This window comes from Aedes aegypti, chromosome 2 (genome assembly GCF_002204515.2).
Source record: "Aedes aegypti strain LVP_AGWG chromosome 2, AaegL5.0 Primary Assembly, whole genome shotgun sequence".
Taxonomy (NCBI): domain Eukaryota; kingdom Metazoa; phylum Arthropoda; class Insecta; order Diptera; family Culicidae; genus Aedes; species Aedes aegypti.
This window is the reverse complement of record NC_035108.1, coordinates 14,744,567-14,765,814: the sequence shown is the minus strand read 5'-3', so window position 1 is coordinate 14,765,814 and position 21,248 is coordinate 14,744,567. Positions and strand designations below refer to the sequence as shown.

At 37.8% G+C, this 21,248-nt stretch overlaps 1 protein-coding gene across 3 annotated transcripts in view; it reads right to left on the bottom strand.

Annotated features, from left to right (window-relative positions):
• Positions 1 to 18,407, bottom strand: part of LOC5575770 — a 36,967-nt gene extending 18,560 nt beyond the window's left edge. For 2 of the 3 annotated variants that reach the window (XM_021839936.1, XM_021839938.1), the window contains exons 1-3: positions 18,103 to 18,407; positions 16,953 to 18,042; positions 836 to 1,156 (exon numbers count right to left, since the gene is read on the bottom strand). In XM_021839936.1, the coding sequence (XP_021695628.1) occupies positions 836 to 1,156; positions 16,953 to 18,042; positions 18,103 to 18,110 (1,419 nt within the window). In that variant the 5' untranslated portion in view covers positions 18,111 to 18,407. The remainder of the gene's footprint in view (positions 1 to 835; positions 1,157 to 16,952; positions 18,043 to 18,102) is intronic. The other variant, XM_021839937.1, reaches the window with a different exon arrangement.
• Positions 18,408 to 21,248: the final 2,841 nt, after the last annotated feature.

The window sequence follows — 21,248 nt, the reverse complement described above, 5'->3', positions numbered from 1 at the left end:
TTCGCGTTTCTCCATTAGTAATAGTACGTTTTCGAGAGTAAAGACCGTATTTCATTCCTCTTACTTATTTTTCTTGATCGAGAATCACGAATAACTAATGAAAATGGCCTATTTTAATATTTAAACAATATGTTTGCATTAAACTCGATATAAATCGAAAATGGCTACTTCTAGAGAAATTATTCATACAATCATTATGGCCTGGAATCATTTCAAGATGCTTACTGTATCATCAGAACGTATTTATTTTGACAAAAATCAAAATTTTGAAAATCGACCAAAAGTTGTTCTTAGAAAAACTTTTTTATTAAAAATTTCTCCATCATGAAACTTTGTCCCAAGCATCTATTTACTATCAAAATTCTATGGTGAAAATTTAAAAAATATTAAAAATGGAGTTTTTGTGTAATTTAAAATTCAAGTTTTATTTTCGATTTTTATATGAACATAAATAAAATATTTTTTCAGTGTACATTTTTTTCTTATAGTTCAAATGGTTCACTACAACTTCTTCATAGAACATTTTTCTCTAAAATCAACAGTTTCAGAGTTAGAATTTTGCAAATAAGTTGCATGCAAAAATTTATAGGCCATTTTCAAAAGTTACGATTGAGTCAAAATGATAAATTTTTCTATGGAAAACACTTATTCTACCATACCAAAAACATGTGCAAAATTTAATCCAAATCGAAGACTATCGAGCACGATTTTTATTTTTCTCGACTCATTCTGGATGGAATTCGTCATATGGTTAAACTAGATTTAAGGCCTAAGCGGTGGTGGAGAAACCACTTATTACTCGCCACCCGACCGCTTTCTAAGAGAAAAGACTCACATCGAGAAATGGATCTTGATGACCAGTTTCCAACGTTGGTGCGACACTCAAAGGCTCAGTTTCAGGTTCCTGTTTAGGCTGAATCGAGTTCTGCTGCGAGCTCAGCGGTTGACTAGCCATGATCAGAGTCGGAGGTTGCCTTCTGACGACAGCCAATGGTTCGTGAAGACTTCTACTCGCTATGATAGTGCTAGATTCCAGGATTTCTTTTCCACTAGCTCCATGTTGCTCGATCACTACCGAATTGCTTTTCTCCTTGGCGTAACTGTGATCAGTTCGCTCATCTTCCTCTTCCTCGTCATCAGATTCCGCTAGAATGTTCTGAAAATGAGAGCAAAAATAATTGTTTTATTGATATAGAATTTCTCGGGAGATATGGGAATCCCGGGAAGTACGGGAATACCGTGAAACAAAAAACTATTTCCTGGGTAATTTTTCCCGGGATTGGAAACTCTAATAACCATAGATATCAATCAATCTACGTACTGCGTAAAATTTAAAATACAGAAGCTTGAGTAATTTGGAAGATTTCATAATATCTGTCTGAGATATCATTGCCACCAATAGCTTGTAATTAGAAATAGGATCACTTTAATACTATAATATATAAGAAGCATCATGAAGGGGAAGATTGGTACTGTGTCTGTTGTATGTGATGGAGGCTTTCTTCATGGGTTCGGCGATAGGGGTGAGTATCGTCAAAGTACTACGAGTATGCTGTCTTTCCTTTTTGTCGATGATGGCTTTTATCGTCCTTTCCTTGTATCCGTTAATCCTTGCTGTCTCGTAGATATAGTTCCTTAGTTTTTCTGTCTTCGCTGAGGGGTAGAGTCTGCATTCTGTGGACCATGTGGTGAAATGCTGCCGTATTATGCTGGAATGTATAGGGGATAACTTGCTGAGTGTTTGTAGGCTTCCTATAGATTTCGAAGTCAAATGATGAACTTGATTCCCTGATGACAAGTAGATTAAAAACAGTAGTTTTCCCTACTTCTCTTCCTCGAGGGTGAACTTGATATCTTTGTGTACGCTGATGATTGTATCCAAAATCCTTGTGTCTTGAGTCCATGAGAAGATTTAGGGAATCCTTTACTGGAACGCTGGGGCGAAAAGCCCCAACGTTGAAAGAATCATCTCGTCATCCTCGATGTTTCCTGACTCTAATAGTTTCTAGAAGAACTCCTGGGTATTTTTAACTGACTGGGGAAGGGATTTGGCATACTCTGGAATTCCTTGACTAATCATTTCGCCAGTTTATGGGGGTATATCCCGTTTGGCATAATGCCGTTTGGCATACAGTCGTTTGGCATAATAGCTGTTTGGCATAATGCCATTTGACATAACGGTCGTTTGGAATAATCGCCATTTGGCATAACGGTCGTTTGGCATAATTGTGAAATACATTGAATTTGATCAAATTCCTTCCATTAAGCAAAGGGGTGTGTATAAACTGCTCACGATCGTACATTCCGTTGTCAGTTAGTGATATAACATACTTCTTATCATCATTTTTTCAAGGAAACCAATATCCAATAAAGCTCTTTTGGAATTGCACCATACATGACTTCCGGGGTCATTATGTCCGGGATATTATGGCGCATTTTTAACAAAAATATATCCAACGCCTAAATTATTCCATGTCATTTGAAAAAAAAAGGAACATGGAATTTTATGACGCACCTTATGGTACGGCATATTACTGTACCACTGCAGTATCTTCCTTTTTCAAATTATGCCAATCGACTGTTATGTCAAACGACTATTATGCCCAACGACTTTATGCCAAACGGCATTATGCCAAATGGCATTATGCCAAACGGGGTAGACCCGTTTATGGGTGGGGACCCGTTTGCCGAAATGACTTCTCGGATTTTTTTTCCTGGTTTGTGAATTTTCGGAAGTCCTTTGATTCGTGGAAGCGTGGGGTTTGTCATTTTTAAAACGAGGCTCGTCAATGATCGCCTTGCAGTCTTTTAGAGTTTTTTCCGCTAGGTAGTGGATGGAGTCCGGGTAGTGGATCCACTCTCAAATGTCGGACGGTAGGTTCGTTTATCTTTTCTCTATTTGTTCGTCGTAAATCCATCTTGTCTATTATGACGACCGCATTGCCTTGAGACTACTTCTCGTATAATCTGGGATAACGCCCTAAAATCCATTGGTAACCACGTGTGTAGCTCGTTGTTTTAGGGCAAATGAATGTATAAGCATCCAAACCAATACCACTGGCAAGTAGAGAATGATCCATCTTCAATCTTCACCATAGAGTTGTTAAATATCGTATAAATCCATTGAAATGCACAGAAACAGCGAGCTACACACATGGTTACCAATGGCTTTTAGGGCGAGATCTGAAGTTATGCGAGACTTGATGTAGAACACAGGTCTCGTCCTGGTCTGCCTGGCTGCGTTGCCCTGTTGTAATGGCCTTTGCTACGATGTTCCTTGCTGTGTTCTGGTCCTTCACTGGTACGGTGTGGATAATCGCTGTGGGTTAGCTTCTTCCCTTAAGAAAAGTTTGTTTTTTCGCTAATCCAAGAACAAGCGCTAGAGCAGTGGTTCCCAACCTTTTTGAAGCTGCGACCCCCTTTGATTTTTTACAAACTTTCCGCGGACCCCTACAAGTGATATCCTTGACAGACACATACAAAAGTTTTGTCTGTAATCCAGCACAGATAATGTAAAAATTCTTCCAAGATCAAAAATCTTGCCAGAAATCTATCAAAAATCTTACTAAGGGTTCAATAAGAAATTTCTGCATGATCATATCAAAATCCAACAAGACATCAGTTGGATGAGAAAATTTCAACAAAAACTACTCCCAAAAGTTTTTTAAAAATATTAACAGGAGTATTTTTTACAAAATTTGTAGTTAAAATATGACAAGAATTATCCTCTGCAAGCTACTTTGAATATTCTTAAAAACATTTCTAATGAGCCAGATGACAGCCGTTGTAAGAATTTAACTATTACCTCTTTAAAAATTTTGTCAGAATTTTCGTATTTTTTTATGAATTACTACTATCAATATCAGCTGAAAATCTTATAAAAAACCTGTTATTAGATTCGAGAAGATTCTGCCAATGGTTTGAGTGGAAACAATGAAGAATCTCAATGAAGTTAATTTAGTTTTCTAGTTTGCACAGAAAAAAATACAAATCTGGTGAGGTAAAGTTATACTTGTAATCTCATTTTTTCATTTCATTTCATATTTATCCTTAACTTATACAATTTGATGGTAAGGGCTGTTACTGAGATGTAATCCACAGAGAGATGTGGATTACCTTACAGCAGTGATATTGAACATGTTTAAACATTAACAATTAGGCCAAGCAACAAAAATTGACGAATAAGGAAAAATATACAGAAAAAAAAACCTTAGAAACTACATGAAGGAAATAGACAGAGAGAGAAAAAGCTTAATAATATAGTATCACAGTTCTAGATGGCCAATTCTTGTAATAGGGGATTGGCAGAGGCGAAGCAACTAAGGCAAAATTTTGGCATCAGTCTTAGGAACCAATCGTCTACCAGCTCAATTTCGGCGAGTTGATGAACTTCATCGGTGGGATGAGACGGGTGTAGATTCAGCATCATCTTCAGTAGGCGATTTTGTTTCACCTGAATTTTCTTCCGGTGAATTCGGGCACAGTTGGACCACGCAGGAAAACCGTACGTAACCGTGGGCCGAAACACGGTTTTGTACAGTAGCAGCTTGATGTTGGGGTCCAAGCGAGATTGTCGGTTTATAAGAGGGTACAATGTTTTGATGAGCATATCACATTTGCGAAGACAAGAGGTAACGTGAGTTCGAAAATTAAGCTTTTTGTCTAAGGTTACTCCCAGATACCCTACGGTATCTGACCACGGGATAACTATGCCTCCGCAGATCACTTGATTTTGGGGCATATGTCTCGGACTTCTTCGGCGAGTGAAGAATATTGCTTGGGAATTAAGCGCATTCACCTTCACCTTCCATTTGTTGTGGTATTGCTGGATAGTCTCTTGAGCTCGTTGAAGATTTTCCACGATAACTTGTGCGTCTCGATCGGAAGTTAAAAATCCGGTATCATCAGCGAAGCAATAGTAATTAACTCCATCGATTTTGGCGAGGTCAGCAGAAAAAATGTTGTACAGCGTTGGACTCAACACCGAGCCTTGGGGAACACCAAAAGGCACTCCCATTCGATCTGATGTACAGCCATGACTTGGAACGTTCGATTTTTCAGGAATTCTCGTACGACTTTCAATAAATAGACAGGAAAATTACCCAGAAACATCTTATGGAGAATAGCGTCGTGCCACACCGAGTCGTACGCTTTTTCGACGTCGAGGAGAACCAACCCCGAAGATTTTCCTTGCTGGAAATTTTGCCTCACTTCATTTACCAAACGGACAATCTGGTGACTTGTGGAATGGCCTTTGCGGAAACCAAACTGATTATGTGGAATGATACTAGTTGTTTCCAGGTGTTTTTCAATGCGCGCTAGTATTATGCGCTCAAAGAGTTTACTGACCGTTGGTAATAAGCTAATTGGCTTGTAGTTTGATGGCAATGTGGAGTCTTTGTTTGGTTTAGGAATGGCTACAACTATAGCTTGTTTCCAACTGGGTGGAAAATAGCATAGTTTGAGACAAGCTGAGAAAAATTTTGCTAGAAACACAGAACCTTTCCTTGGAAGGTGTTTCAGAAGACAGTTCCTTATCCCATCGTGGCCTGGAGCTTTTTTTGTTTTTAGATTACGGATTACTTTGCTGACTTCTTTAGGTTTCACTAACCAAGAATAGTCTGCTGCTGGCTAGTTGTTTGATTTTATCGACAGATCTTCTGACGGTTTCACTGTCGCCATCCATGGTGTTATTGTGCGATTGGGCAAAGCTCTCTGCAAGTAATTTAGCCTTCTCTGTTGGTGTAGCAAAAAGCATGTTTCCACTTCGCAGTGCTGGGCTGTATTTGCATTTGTTCCTTAACGCTTTGGAAATACGCCAAACGGAATGGTCTCGGCGGTCGATTTTCTGCAAAGTCTCAGCAAATTTGTTGTACCTAGCCTTTGCACATTGCTCTTTAATATTGTTTAATATTGTTCCTTCAGCAAAGGGTCTCTGGTCCGCATCCACTGGCGTCGACGTCTGTTTCGCAGTTGAATTAGGAGTTTGGTTTCATTCGGGATACAGGCGACTTCGTAAGGCCTTGGGACGATTGTCGGAACTGCAATACGTTCTGCTTCTAACACGCTGTTTTTGAAATAATCGACCCCTACTTCGTCACGAATATCCGTTATCGGTGGATCGGTTATATTGAGTTTGGAGTTTACTATTCTTTGGAACGTAATCCAGTTGGCTCGTGCATAGCATCGTACAGTATGCACGAGTTGCTCGGGCTCACTAGAAGGTTTGATTTCGAATGTTACAGGAAGATGATCGGACGACAACTCGTTCTGGGTTACTGGCTTTGTCATGTCGAGCTGATTGTTGGATAGTACTAAGTCTAGTGTATATGGCTTACCACGTCCAAAAGGAATGAATGTCGGAGAGTCTGGATAGCTGACATAGAGACCGAGACGAGCCGCTTCCTGCCATAACAAGTTGCCTGCCCTATTGCCTTTTGAACAATTCCAGCGGCGGTGTCTAGCGTTCAAATCTCCAACCAGAAAGAAAGGCACGGTACGATTGGAAAGAGTACGGATATCACGTCGAAAAAGTGACCAATCAGCACACCGTCGGCTGCCGGGGAAATAAACAGCAATTATGTGTACAGGACCGCTTAATGTTGAGATGGAGATTCCAGTGGCTTCGATAACCTTTGTAGAAACATTTAATTGGCTGTACTGTAATTCCTTTCGGGTTGCTATTAGGACCCCTCCACCTCTGTCAACCTCATCATTCGAAGGGCGATCGAGACGGATGCAATGGAAATTCGGATGGAGGAAAGATATACTGGGACGCAGCAAAGTCTCAGTGACGACTGCTACGTCTATGTTATGCCGTTCGGCGAATTCGAAAAACTCCAACTGCTTATTGTGAGTGAATGGATCTCCCATTCCAATTAACCAATCGTAACGTGGCTGTATTAGACATTGTAAACGTATGTCAAAATTAGCTCGGAAAGAGCTAGAAATTGTTCCGTTTTGCTTCGGCATCCCTTCAGTCGCTGAAATAAATCCTTCGCCAAACACATGAACTCGGTGACACTGAACAGATCGGCGCTTTCTTCAGCAACGTGTTGCTGAGTATTTGGGCGTTGAGCTCGGCTTTGAAGAACTTGGGAAAAAGTCAAACCGCCGACATTATTTGGTTGACAGTTGTGACTCGGTTCGCTGGCGTGGATACTGGCCGATCCACGATTTTCTGGTTGCGATTGCGAACACTTTGCTGAAGAACACATTTCTAGTGGGCGAACACCATGCAAGTGCAATTCCTCCTTCAATTCATCCAGATCGTACAACGGCAGCCCAGAAAAAATGATACGTACTGGTTGTTTACTTGTTGGGGAGTGTGTGAAAAATTCCTTGTTCCCATCACTAAGCGCTTTGATTGCAGCGTTGAAATAGTCTTCGTTAGCGACGTTAAGCTGAGTCCCCGATTTCACAGCCTTCATGTGATATTCGGTCTGGGGAATATTGGCCAAATTCAACAGCTCGCGGGTTTGCTTTGTGCCAATATTGATAATGAAAATAGGGGGCAGGCGGCACTTTTTCGACTTTTTGAAGATTCCGTTAATGCGGATTTCAATACGGCAACTGCTGACCAGAAAGCAGCAGCTCCAGCAAAACTGATAACATTTATAAAAACAAGACTTACAGGAAAGGCTAGAGCAGCTGTTGGGGATAACTCACCAACAATAAACGATAGTATTGACAAGTTGAAGGATAATAGTGGTTTAGCCACATCTCCGGACGTTTACATATCAAAATTAAATCAAATAAAGCAAACTAGTGATATTAACAAATTCACCACGGAAGTTGAAAATCTAACTCTTCTTCTCGAAAAGTCACTAGTAACCGATAACATTCCATTAGATGTTGCTAGCAAAATGGCTACAAAGCAGGGCGTCAAATCTCTCTGCTCAGGCATTCGTAATAACGACACCAAGCTCATTTTAAAAGCCGGACAATTTTCTACACTATCCGCAGCAATACTAAAAGCAACAGAAAATCGCAACAACACACATAAATCAGATCATGTTTACTAACCGCCGTGGTTACAAAAAACATTACGGAAACTCCGATAGCAATCGTCAAGGAGGCCACGAAAACTACAATAGAAATCGCGGAAATTTCTCCAGTCGCGGAAATCACTTCAATTTTAGTAATCGCGGGAATTTTTCCAACTACCGTGGTCAAGGAAATTACCAACATAATTTTCAAAACCCACGTTTCCAACGCGGTAGAGGATCGTATCGTGGTAACACGCAATCACCTATCTTCTACGCAAATTCTGATAATGAACAAAATGCACCACCAACACCAACACAGAATAGACAAAATAACCAAACTCAACAACCAAATATACAACCAAACACACAACAACAACCTAATTTTTTAGGACAACTTCAAAGATATACACAATAAATACATCAGCTTCAAACTTCATTAAGGCACATGTTAGAATGTCTAATTCAACATGCACCTTTATGGTTGATTCTGATATCAGAATAGTAACATCGGAGGAGATAAAAAACAATAATATTCCTATGGTACATACTAGAGCTATGACCAAGAAACAACACGGACATGACAAAAACCATATTGTTTCACCAAAAGAGAAGATTGATCACCTTCTTGTGTATGAAACAGAATCGCCGGCAGAAATAAGAAAATTACAAAAAATGAGTATAAGCATGCAACAGAATATGATTGTAATAAAAATAATGAACCAAAATATGAAGAAAACATTAATTACACTTGAACAAGATATAATTCACGAAAATGAAAGTCAGACGCTAGAGTTTGCTCTTTCAGAGATGAATGAAATATTAAGAAATAAAAAGATAGCAATGTCGACAAATAATGAAATCTTGACACATATACCACTACAACATTTCAAAAGGATTGCTTTAGACGTCATCCGTAAATACGAACTAATACTTTACCTCCAAAAGAATTGACGAATTCTGAGGAGATCAACAACATATTACACGATTTCCACATGACTCCAACAGGTTGTCATATAAGACAAAACCGGCTATACCTTAAACTCAGAGACCTTTACTATAGGAAAGGCATGTGAACCATAATTATAAAGTTTGTTAAGGCCTGCAAACTTTGTAAAATTAACAAAGTAACGAGACGAACGAAAGAAGCATCAGTGGTAACGACAACACCTGTCAAGCCATTCGAAATCATTTCGATTGACACGGTAGGTCCGTTGCCACGAACTATCAAAAATAATCAGTACTGCATTACTTTGCAATGCGATATAACTAACTATATTATAATTATGCCGCTAGAAAATAAGGAAGCTGATACCATAGCACGCGCTATGGTGCAGAATTTTATTTTGAGTTATGGGACATTTTTAGAGTTAAGGTCTGACCAAGGTACATAGTTTAATAACGAAGTCCTCAAGAAAATTAGTAAAATTCTCAATTTTAAACAAAATTTTTCAACAGCCTACCATCCACAGTCAATAGGTGCTTTAGAGAGGAATCATAGGTGTCTGTACGAATACCTAAGGAATTTCTCCAATGTTCACCATAATGACTGGGATGAATGGACAAAATTTTATGAATTTTCGTATAATACCACTATACATACTGATACCGAATACACGCCATTTGAGCTTGTGTTTGGTAGGAAAGCCAAACTTCCATAGATGACATGAATTGTACAATAGTAAATATTAACAATAAAAAAGAAAACAAAATTCACAAAAACCGAATTATAAAAATGTAAAAATCATTTACTTTAAATCCAAGAATGTGAACCCTTATGTTTTCCAATATAAATATATGCTGAATAATAAGACGCAATAAAAAACAAAAACTTTTAAATATTATTTTATTAGTTCTTTTGATAATGTAGGCATAGGAATAAAAAAAAATCTCTAACAAAAACAAAAGCAAATACAAAATTGTAATAATAACAATATATTAAAGTCTTTTGGAGTGATAGCTAGTCAGAATGTTTAACAACATTCTCCTTTAAAGGGGGGAGGTGTGGTGTACTTGTGAAAACATGTGCCCATGCGCAATATTTAAATTCGGTGCTAACACATAGTACCTACACTGAAAACAGCGTTGCAGTTGAAAATACTATATCAGAGGGTTTAATTAAATACACAACGCCACTTGATTTGTGCAGACTAAATTCGCATTTATTTCAAATTTGTGTGCACTCAATTTTACTATGGCACCATTTCGATAGTAAAAATTACTATACCATGGTTAAAAACTTGCAGCAAGCCAGAATCGAACCGAGGATCTTGCGATTGTCAAGTGCGAACGCTTACCGCTCGGCTATCGATACGGTTGGAAGGAGAAGGAACAAAACGCAAATAAAAAGCGTTCATGATATCTCAATCGTGGTTGGAATAGTAAATTTAAAAACTTGTTCATGGTTCTCATTACTTCAATGCTTGTTTCAGTGTACCAAATAGTTATGCTTACGCGCGCGAAAGACTGCATCGAACCGTCGCCCCATTGCACAGTGGGCAAAAACGACCCAAAAATGGATCTTTTATGGCCGCTGGTTTCAGATCGTGAAGTAGACTGTTTCTGACATGAAAAATTGCGAGAAATCGATTGGCGCCGGTTTCATCCGCCGCAGGACTCGGCAAGTAGTCCATTTGTTCCCATTTCGATCTGGTGTGCCATAAATCACCACATACTATAATAAAGAAAACAATGATACTCCCATGCAAAAGCATAACTTTCGATTGCGTGCATCGAAAAAGATGAAATTTTGACCAGAGTTTCATCCAAGTTGGTTCCTAATGCCCTCCAAATTTCATCGAAATCGGTTAAGTAATTGCCATTTTATGAATAAACCAAGAAAAATAATGTTTATTTATTTAGGCCAATTATAGAATATACATACATTTTGCTGTAACTTTGTTCCGAGTAGTTCAAAGTGTCTGAAATTTTGACTGGAAGTTATTCACTAACGTTTAGTTTTGCCCTCAAAATTTCATCAAAATCGGTTCTATACAGACATTTACAGCATTGAAAAAAGAAACACCTTTTTTGTGTGTTAATTAGGACGCAAATCTTCAATGTCATAATATAAAAAAAAATTGTTTGATCTTTTTCAAATTTTGACAGAAGAAATAACAAATAGATTGCTCATCTCAGTTCAAATCTTGACCATTTTGATAAAGTATTTACAAAGTAGTGCCAATTTGCATGCCGAATTCACATGAATCTATAATATTTAAGAAAAAAAAAATGAAAAAATAGGTATACTGTCATCATTTTCTATGTGTTTATGAAATGATTTTCATGAATTTCTGTGTGCTTTTTAGGTTTACACTGCTAAAGAGATTCAATGGTGTTGGCTCATAAGCGGCCTTTTTTATAAATAAAAAAACAAATTTCTGAAACATACTATCGTAAAACGGGGTAGCTTTGATAGTGTTTTCGAAGAAAACTTGAATATTTATGCATGCTGTTTCAACGAATTATAATTTATATTCTTAAAGGTTTTTTTTTCGGTCAATGTTCCACGTAAACACAAAACGACATATAAAAAGACCCATGATTTTCAACATTCCATTAAGATACGAATCATAATGTAGAACATTGTTTTGTATAGAAAAAAATCTGACAGAAAATTTTTTACGTCGTTTTTTAAAATTAGGGTACAAACAAATCGTGAAAAAAACTCAAAAATGAACCACGTTAAAAAAAATATAGAGTAAAATGGTCAAGTTTTATGGGCACAGCATTGAACTATAAAATAGGATGTTGAACATTTATGGAATCATTTTGCTTTAAATTAAATACCTCAAACTAGCTTTGCATAAATCACATTATTGTTGGAAGACTTCCATGTTAAACAAAATATTTCCAAGTCACACTATATTTATCAGCGCTAATACAATTATTAAACAGAGTTTCGCCTATTTAAATGAAAATAAAAATGGGTATTTTGACAAACTAAAAATCCGATTTGAACTACCATTAATATGAAAATAACAAATTCATTTGTTAATCATGTATTTATTAAAAATTTAGGTAGCCTATCCACATATATCCTGAGATTTGATTCAAATTTATCTTAAATAATGTACTTTTATTTTTATTGAGGCTTTTATTTATATGCAATAAGCTACAACTTTGTGATAATGATTAATTTGATTGAAAAATTCAATGATTTTTTACAAGATTTTCCAAATTTTGCAAGTGTTATAGTTTTACATAAAGCTGTGTTTAAAATTGTATTTATTAATACATTGGAATTTACCATCTCGAATGATTTTGATGCGAATAATTCTACTAGTTTTAACAAATTCAAAAATGAGGCCTGTGCTGACCGGACTTTTTTCAAATTTTTTAAAGAAAAAATGTTATTTTTTTTTTTTTTATTTATTTCACCGTCTTCAGCTTACTGTACAGACTGTATATTCTTAAACTAATTAATTACATACTATTCAACATAATCAGGGTATACTCCATACATGTGCGACAACTTCATTCTGAATGCAAGGACTAAAATCAACATTAATGAAAAATACTTCACTTCATACAAAAAATCACATCAAGAATAGAATGCACAAGACATTAAAAACAATTATGGTTAAATACAGATAACAACATATTTCTAATTAACAAATGTACAAATATATTCGTTTTATCGCCTAAACTGTTGCGTTTGTATTCGCCGAAGGTTTCCATGGCGAGCTTGGCCTTCTAACGAACTCTCGAAATTTTAGTCCTCGTGGCCAGGTATTTCCATTCAGAGCTGATTGCTTCCATCTTTCGTGCAGAATTATCTTGAACGAAATGTAATCCAAATCCTCACAGTTTCTCCAACTCGGCACCAATTTAGTCACGTTCATGCATTCGGGTCTTGGCGCGCAAAGAGTATCCGACACTAAACAAACAATTTCGTTCTCACTGGCGTGTCTATCAACGTTCGTTAGCAGTAACGTGAAGGTTTTCTCTGTGTTATGTTTAGTTGTGCAGTCAGACGCATACACACTACTATTGTTCGTTGTTTCGGGCGAGGTGACTGGAGTTGAGTGCTGTCGTACTGCTTCAAACGGGGCAATGGTTAGACTTAACTTGGCAACCGCGCTACTCAGCATTTCTATTTGGGATTTCATTCCTTCCAGTTCAGCGGTTATCGAAGTTTCAGGAGAAGTTGAAGTTTTGCGTGAACCAGAAGTGCCATCTCTATATTGACAAAAATCTTTCATGCAGTTGTCGCATATCCAAATTATGTTTTTGGAGAACGAACACAACTGGTCCTCACTAACACCAACGCATGATGCGTGAAACTTTCCCGCACATCTTCCTTCACAGACAGTGTACAGATTCTTTATGGTGTCGATGTTAGCGAAACATTTCTTGCACTGGTCATCCATTCTTGTTCTCGTCGATTCCTGCTATCGCACCCACAATTTTTTTAAATATACAAGGCTTTCCAGCGTTCCAATCCAGAAAATGTTGTGGCAAAAAGGTTTATTTTACCGGAATCTCATAACTTGCATTAGAATATTGAATTAATGAAGCGACGTATGAAATAAATCAGCAATCTAAGACGGCACAAAAAACGATCTTGTTACTCAACGGCGGTCTGACACTAGTATGATGACATTAGTATGGTGACATTAGTGAAATATCCCACCGAGAATGAAACAATAAACCGAAAAAAATTGTTTCCTTTAAAAAATATTATTATTCTCGATATCAAAGTCGTGGGACTCCCAATAGTAACTTTGCTCAAATCTCCAAATTCAGTGCTTACAGTTTTTGTTATTTTATACTTTGTATGAACAACTAAAACTTCGTGTGCAGAAGAATTCCGTTCGTTGCACTACGTTTAAGTGCACTTTAACAGGAGTGCAGGAGAGCTATAACCTATCGAAAACGAAGGCAAATGTCACTTTCTGATATAAAACTTAAAAATGCTATTGGCTCTAAAGTCATTGTCTATGTAATAACTAAACTCAGTCTGATTTCTGAAAATTGTTGCTGTATGGGGTACATCCTTGGCTACAGGTACACTGAAGGCGATTACGCTTGAAAATTACTCAAAGCTATTTTCTTTTACAGGCATGATTACTGAAATAGGATTTAAAAAGTGACGTAGAACTCGATCTGTATAAAATATCAAATCAATAGCAGGCTTTGGTAGGTGGTATACCAGTTTTTTTTGTACATTTTTCTTTTAGGGTTTCTTTTTGTGAGCATATTGAGTAAATAGCGATACCTTGATACCTTGATGGCTACAGCGTAGCGTCACGCCATTGTTCAGTAAATCGCGATTGGTAGCGAATTTTGATTGTTAATTAATACTTTCATTTACAAGATTTTTTGTTAATGTTGACAAAATATACTATGGTTTCAGATGATAAAAATATGATTGGTCTACACACTTAAAAAACAGATTACTTTTCGTTTTCGGTGAAATTTCACCGTAATCTCAACATCTGCTCATCTCACCAAACAATCTGTAAAATTTTTGAACAAATTGGTTCAGACCGGGGATCGAATTCCCGATCTACCGATCAGGAAGTAGGCTTGCTACCACTAAGCCAGCTTTCACTGCTTGTTAATGAGGTGCAAAAACTGAAACAAAAGGAAGCTCATGCCTGCCAGAGCGACTGTCACACGATTTCACAGAAGTTCGGTGAAAACAATGCTGTTACCGGAATGTTCATAAATATTCCACAGGATTACAGTGAAATTGTTTGTTTCACTGATTTTCTCCGGTAAAATAGTTGATTTCACGGATTTTGTCGGTAAAATAGTAGATTCCACTGAAAAATCTGTACATCTGTAGGGAGCTTTATATATATACATGTTAGTATATAAACATATTATTTGACCAGAAATATCAGCAGTAGCAGTTGCATTTTGACAGCCTTACTATTTATCAACAAATTTGACATAAAGCACGAACAATTTTATATCGAATTGTTGAGCATTTGGAATTCAATTTTCCTTTTTTTCTGGATGAAATTCAAGGCCTACAATACCGGTTTTATTGAAACATATTGTGTTTATACTGTAGTGAATACCAACATTGACACTTGACTAGCGCAATCGATGGCCCTATTAAATTGATAAATAGTGATTGCGACTTAGAATGTGTTTTTAACACTCATAGTTTCATGTGAATTTGGCATTCAAATAGGTATTACTTTGTAAATACTTCATCATAATGGTGGAAATTTGAACAAAGATGAGCAAGCTTTTTGTTATATCTTCTCAAACTTTGAGTAAGAACTAATAAATACTTTTTTATATTATGACATTGAAGATTTGCGTCCTAATAAACACACAAAAAAGGTGTTTCTTTTTTCAATGCTGTAAATGTCTGTATAGAACCGATTTTGATGAAATTTTGAGGGCAAAACTAAACGTTGAGCTTGAGCTTGAGCTTGAGCTTGATTGGCCGCCCGTGGATGCACTCCAGTATCGCCAGATCAGCTGCACTTACACAAGGAACCAACCGAATGACTGCTTGGGACTAACAGGCATCCTCAGTGTATAAGTGCTGGTGATCTTCTATTTTTAGGCAACAATGGCACCTGCCACGTCAGAATGCAGACCAATGAGGGGAAGGGGGAGGAATTGATGATGCATTGAACTGACTCCCACGTAGACCGTATATTCCACTGCATCCACGTCAGTTCATGCGGGAGTGTATGGATTGGGGGAAAGGCATGGCAGAGAGGTTTGCTTTTGTGGTTAGCAGACTGCCTATGTATCAGGCGTAAGAAAGGCGTGCGCGTGGAAGTAGGAAGCGTTAGGGAAACGGTTTCTTGTCCGTCTCTGGTTCTAGCGTTTGCTATGAACGATTAGTTTGAGTGTGATATATTTAGAATGGAAGATAGAAGCAAGTGAGAGATATACAACTACAAAGTACGAGGAAAGGGACGGGCCTGGGATTGAACCCATGACCTTCTGCATATGAAGCAGAAGCGGTAGCCATCAGACCACCAACCCCGTCATTGAGGGCAAAACTAAACGTTAGTGAATAACTTCCAGTCAAAATTTCAGACACTTTGAACTACTCGGAACAAAGTTACAGCAAAATGTATGTATATTCTATAATTGGCCTAAATAAATAAACATTATTTTTCTTGGTTTATTCATAAAATGGCAATTACTTAACCGATTTCGATGAAATTTGGAGGGCATTAGGAACCAAGTTGGATAAAAGTCTGGTCAAAATTTCATCTTTTTCGATGCACGCAATCGAAAGTTATGCTTTTGCATGGGAGTATCATTGTTTTCTTTATTATAGTATGTGGTGATTTATGGCACACCAGATCGAAATGGGAACAAATGGACTACTTGCCAAGTCCTGCGGCGGATGAAACCGACGCCAATCGATTTTTCGCAATTTTTTATGTCAGAAACAGTCTACTTCACGATCGAAAACCAGCGGCCATAAAAGATCCGTTTTTTGGGTCGTTTTTGCCCACTGTGCATTGGGGGCACAGTTCGATTGCAATATGTTCGTTTGCTATGAGCCATCCACCTGATGGACTTTAATTGTCACGCGCTGACCAAAGCACAAATCACTCCAGAAGTCTTCCGATAGACCCTATGTAATTGTAAAATGTAGTGCGACACTTTTGAAGTGCTGGACGGGTATAAAATACCCCTGTCCAGCCAAATACAGTCAGTTGATTCCGATGGTCTCTGATCATCAACACTTAATTAAGCTTATTAATTAAGTAAAATATCACTGCCTGGAACGGGTCCACCACCAAGTCTACTAGTAGGCAAGTAGCCTACTTCACATTGATTAATTATCATTTTTTCATGCTTGTTAAAAATGCGCAAAGTTTGGAGCTGCGCAAAGTTAGGTGCGTACACGGTATTTAGAATAGAGATTTTTAGAGAAATTCAGAGCAATAAACCCCTATTTAGAAACGGAATAAATTTACCGGAAAATAAGAGGAAGCTCACACTAATTTCAAAATATCTGAGTCGTATACTTACATTGAGAAAAGGATCACACCCAGCTGCCGACGGTGGTTTCTCTCTTGCTGACTCAATTTCCGGTTCCTGTTTTATATGAATCGATTCCTGAGCTAGCGTTGTCGGTTGACTAGCCATGATTCGCGTCGGAGGTTGACTCCTAACGACCGTCAGTTCCTCCAGAAGACAAGCCGGGTTCATCTGTGGCTCAGAAAGTGAACCTCCAGCTACCCGACTCGATTGATTCATCTTCTCCGGTCCACTCCTGATGGACATGTGCAGCGGATCAATCTGTCCGTCGACCATGGACGCACTGGAGCTTAGGATTTCGCATGATTCCAGCCATACTTCGACACATCCTGGACTCAAGCGTCGTCTCTTGGGCAACGGTGGCAATTCCCGTTCCAGTGATTCCTTGATTATCTCGTCGTATTCTTGGGTGTTGACCGAGAACGATTCCTTCTCCAGTAGATCGCGTGGGGAAAAAATCTTCTCTGGAGGACTTCCACTTTCGATTACCGTCGGGGTTCCGACCGGAGATCTTACTCTTTCGTGGGAATCTCCTTTCCGATGGGGACGCTCCTTCCGGTGATGTTCCATCTGCAGCAGAAGCTTTTTCGCATCCTCCGGTAGATTGTAAACCGGATCTCCCACATTGATGTTAACGTAAATACGCACCCCTTTCCTGCTTCGTCGCTTGAATGCGGCCACCACATCCGGATCGAACCTCCCATCCATCGTGTACTTGATGAACAGTTTATTGTCCTGAATCTCACTGATGTTTTCAATCACCCTCATAGCCGGGCATGCTCGGTCATAGAACTGAATCGTGACCACGTACACCTTCCTCAAGTAAGGATACTGCAACCGATCGATCAATCCTTGATCCGTGGTCCACTTCCGGTGGCTCAACTTGAACACCAAACTGCGCTTGAAGTACCGGCTCAGATCTTGCCACCGGAGATCACCACAATCCAATTCCCAGTCCTGTGACAGCTCCAAGGCAATCTGCTGCCAAACGGACACTTCGTCACCTCGCAGGATTCGATCTCGCTGTTCGACCAACTTCTCAACGAACCGCCGGTTGAACGAATCACTTTCGAATAAAGTGCTGTGGAAGAACGACGCCGCTTATTTACCGCTTGAACTTCACGAAACTCGCGCACCTTACCTTGTCATAGTAATTGTCCTGAAGCTTTTAACTACCTACAATGTATTGATTTACCCGAAAACAACAATTTAAACTAATAAAAACATATTTTATCCTTTTGCAATTTAAAGCGACTGTCAACAAAAGGACACCTTCGGTAAACAACGATTCGAGCACTTTTTGAGTGCTTTCAAACTTGTAATACACGCTTGTGGTGTTCTACATAATAGTTTGCTTAATTTGTTGTATTTAATTTTCTAATTGAACTAGATTCTACTCAAATTGAAGTATTTAAGTGAGAGTTAATTCATCATTCTGAGTCAATCTACATTATATTGCTAGTGGTGGTAAGCTCCACAATAGATCAATTAATGGTCGCAGTGGTTCAAATCCCAACAAAAAAAAAGCTCCATCGAAGTTGATACGCCAATCGCGTATTATCCTCGATTTTACTATAGTAAAATCGAGGATAATACGCGATTGGCGTATTAACTTCGATGGAGCTTACCTGGGAGGGAGAAACCGATACAAAATTTATGTACGTCATAGTGAGCCGAGATTCTGCTGTCACGAACTGTCACTGTGAGCCCAGATCTTGAAGAATGGACAAACTTGATAAAAGCGCGTAATTGATCAAAACAATTTTTTGCATTCCAACAAAGTTTACAACAGTCGGTTGAAAATCAATTCCTGTAACACCCAAAAGCAATGCCACGATTGTACCTTTTAATTTGATCGAATATAAAGTAATGAAACACGCATCTTTTTACTGTTTTCCAATCATCATTAAAATTGAATGCACATAAACTATGGCCCTTTTTCCAAGTTTGTCCAGAAAGATCGAAGGTACACAATAAAAGAAAACTAGCGATTTTCCCCAAGCCTGCCTTGATTGTCGTTGGTGAGCGGGAGTTATCTTGCAATTTGGAAAAGTGTTGTGTCATATTTCGTGTGTAGTATCGGTGCCTCCCTCCCAGGAGCTTACCACCATAGATGTTTCACATTTACTCATATATTTAGGTTGAATAAACCGAATAAACTAGGTAGACGTTACTCGTTGCAAGTGAAAAATTCTTATCGTGCGAGGTTTCAGTGGTCGAGCACAGATGGCGCTTTACAAAAGCTGCACCATTTATTTCCACTCTAAAAACTATCATTCCATTTTTTTTGTTTTAGTGGCTGAGCCGAGATGGCGCACAAAAGTTTTCCAGCTACTTGTCTTTTTTTATTTCACGCTAATACATTATCACTCAGGTTGGTAAATGCTAGGTCACTGATAACCAGTGGCGCGGGCAGTGGGTAGGACAGGTACACTGAGGCAAAAATACTTAGGTTTTCCATAAATCATGACTTACGAACCAGCTAAATTATGGTTTCATTGCACGGTTAAACATTTCGAAAATGGGATCATAAGTTTCATAAGTGAGAGCTTTGAATTCTTTAACAACAATCACTTGAAATAATTATCATAGCAATCGCTAGAAGAACTATTCCACTTTAGATGTTGGGTAAAACTTAATCGAAAGCAGATCACATGTTATCACAACATGTCAATTTTTGTGCTCGCCTGAAATAAAAGGCGAACAATGTTATCGATTGATAATTTAGATATTATCAGTGCGCTTATTAACGAATTTCATTAATTGACTTATGAAATTTATTACTGAAATTCTTCACCAAAATCATAAGTAAAACTTAATTTTTTTAACAATAATCGTTGTGGCGCCAAATCATAATTATTCCTTAAGAAATTATTGAGTTGTTTTGCCTCAGTGTATAAGACATGTACTACACTGAGGCAAAACAACTTAATAATTTCTTAAGGAATAATTATAATTTGGCGCCACAACGATTATTGTTAAAAAATTTAAGTTTTACTTATGATTTTGGTGAAGAATTTCAGTAATAAATTTCATAAGTCAATTAATGAAATTCGTTAATAAGCGCACTGATAATATCTAAATTATCAATCGATGACATTGTTCGCCTTTTATTTCAGGCGAGCACAAAAATTGACATGTTGTGATAACATGTGATCTGCTTTCGATTAAGTTTTACCCAACATCGAAAGTGGAATAGTTCTTCTAGCGATTGCTATGATAATTATTTCAAGTGATTGTTGTTAAAGAATTCAAAGCTCTCACTTATGAAACTTATGATCCCATTTTCGAAATGTTTAACCGTGCAATGAAACCATAATTTAGCTGGTTCGTAAGTCATGATTTATGGAAAACCTAAGTATTTTTGCCTCAGTGTACGCACAAAAAAACAATGGTAGGACAGTCAAAGAATTGTCTTACGCACGATTCAATCATCTGTTCAATATATATGCAAACTCGATCAACGTCGTATTTATTCCTATGAATAATGGAAGACACGATAAGATTTTTCGTGAATTATCATGCATAGAGAAGCGTGACATGGTTTGTGCATGACACTCAAACAAATCTGGAGAACGATTGATAATATCTATAGTGAAAATCTTTTGAAACTAACTGTCACAATTGTTACAAGAAACTTCTTTAATCGTTAGAAAAACTAATGTAGCAATCCTCTATGGCATTTCTGAATTAATCAATAAATGGTTCCTTAAAAATATCAACGACCAACCCTATGTATGTTCTGGGACAAAATTCCGTGAGTATTCCTGGAAGTAATTCATGAGAAGTTTTCTGAACATCCATAGAGAAATATCAGAAGATTCTTGAAGAATCTTTTGAAGAAGTTATGAATTTAAGCTCAGTTTCGATACAATCTATATTCTAAGCATTGCTGTGAACCTTTTGACGATTTTCAGAACAATTCCTATAGAACTCCCAGAATGTCAAGAAGTTTTTGGCTGATTCAGAATTGCCGTAGAAATTTATGGAACTATTTCTTAGTTAATTCTTGAAAAATGATTTCATCAATATCCCAATGATATTTTCCGGCCTCCATTTTTAGGTGAAGACGCATCCGTTTGAGCTGAAAACTGAATCGATTGGTCACCAGCTGATGGTTTGTACTCTTGAAAATTTGAGGTTTGGCTTCGATTCATCTTCATCTTAAGGCAAGTCTATTCCAACGGATGGTCTCTAAAGTCTCTTATTTCCTTATTCTGCTTGCATTGCATCCCGATGCAAAATATTACAGCCCAGAGGCTATATCGGGTTCAATAGGGCTCTTCA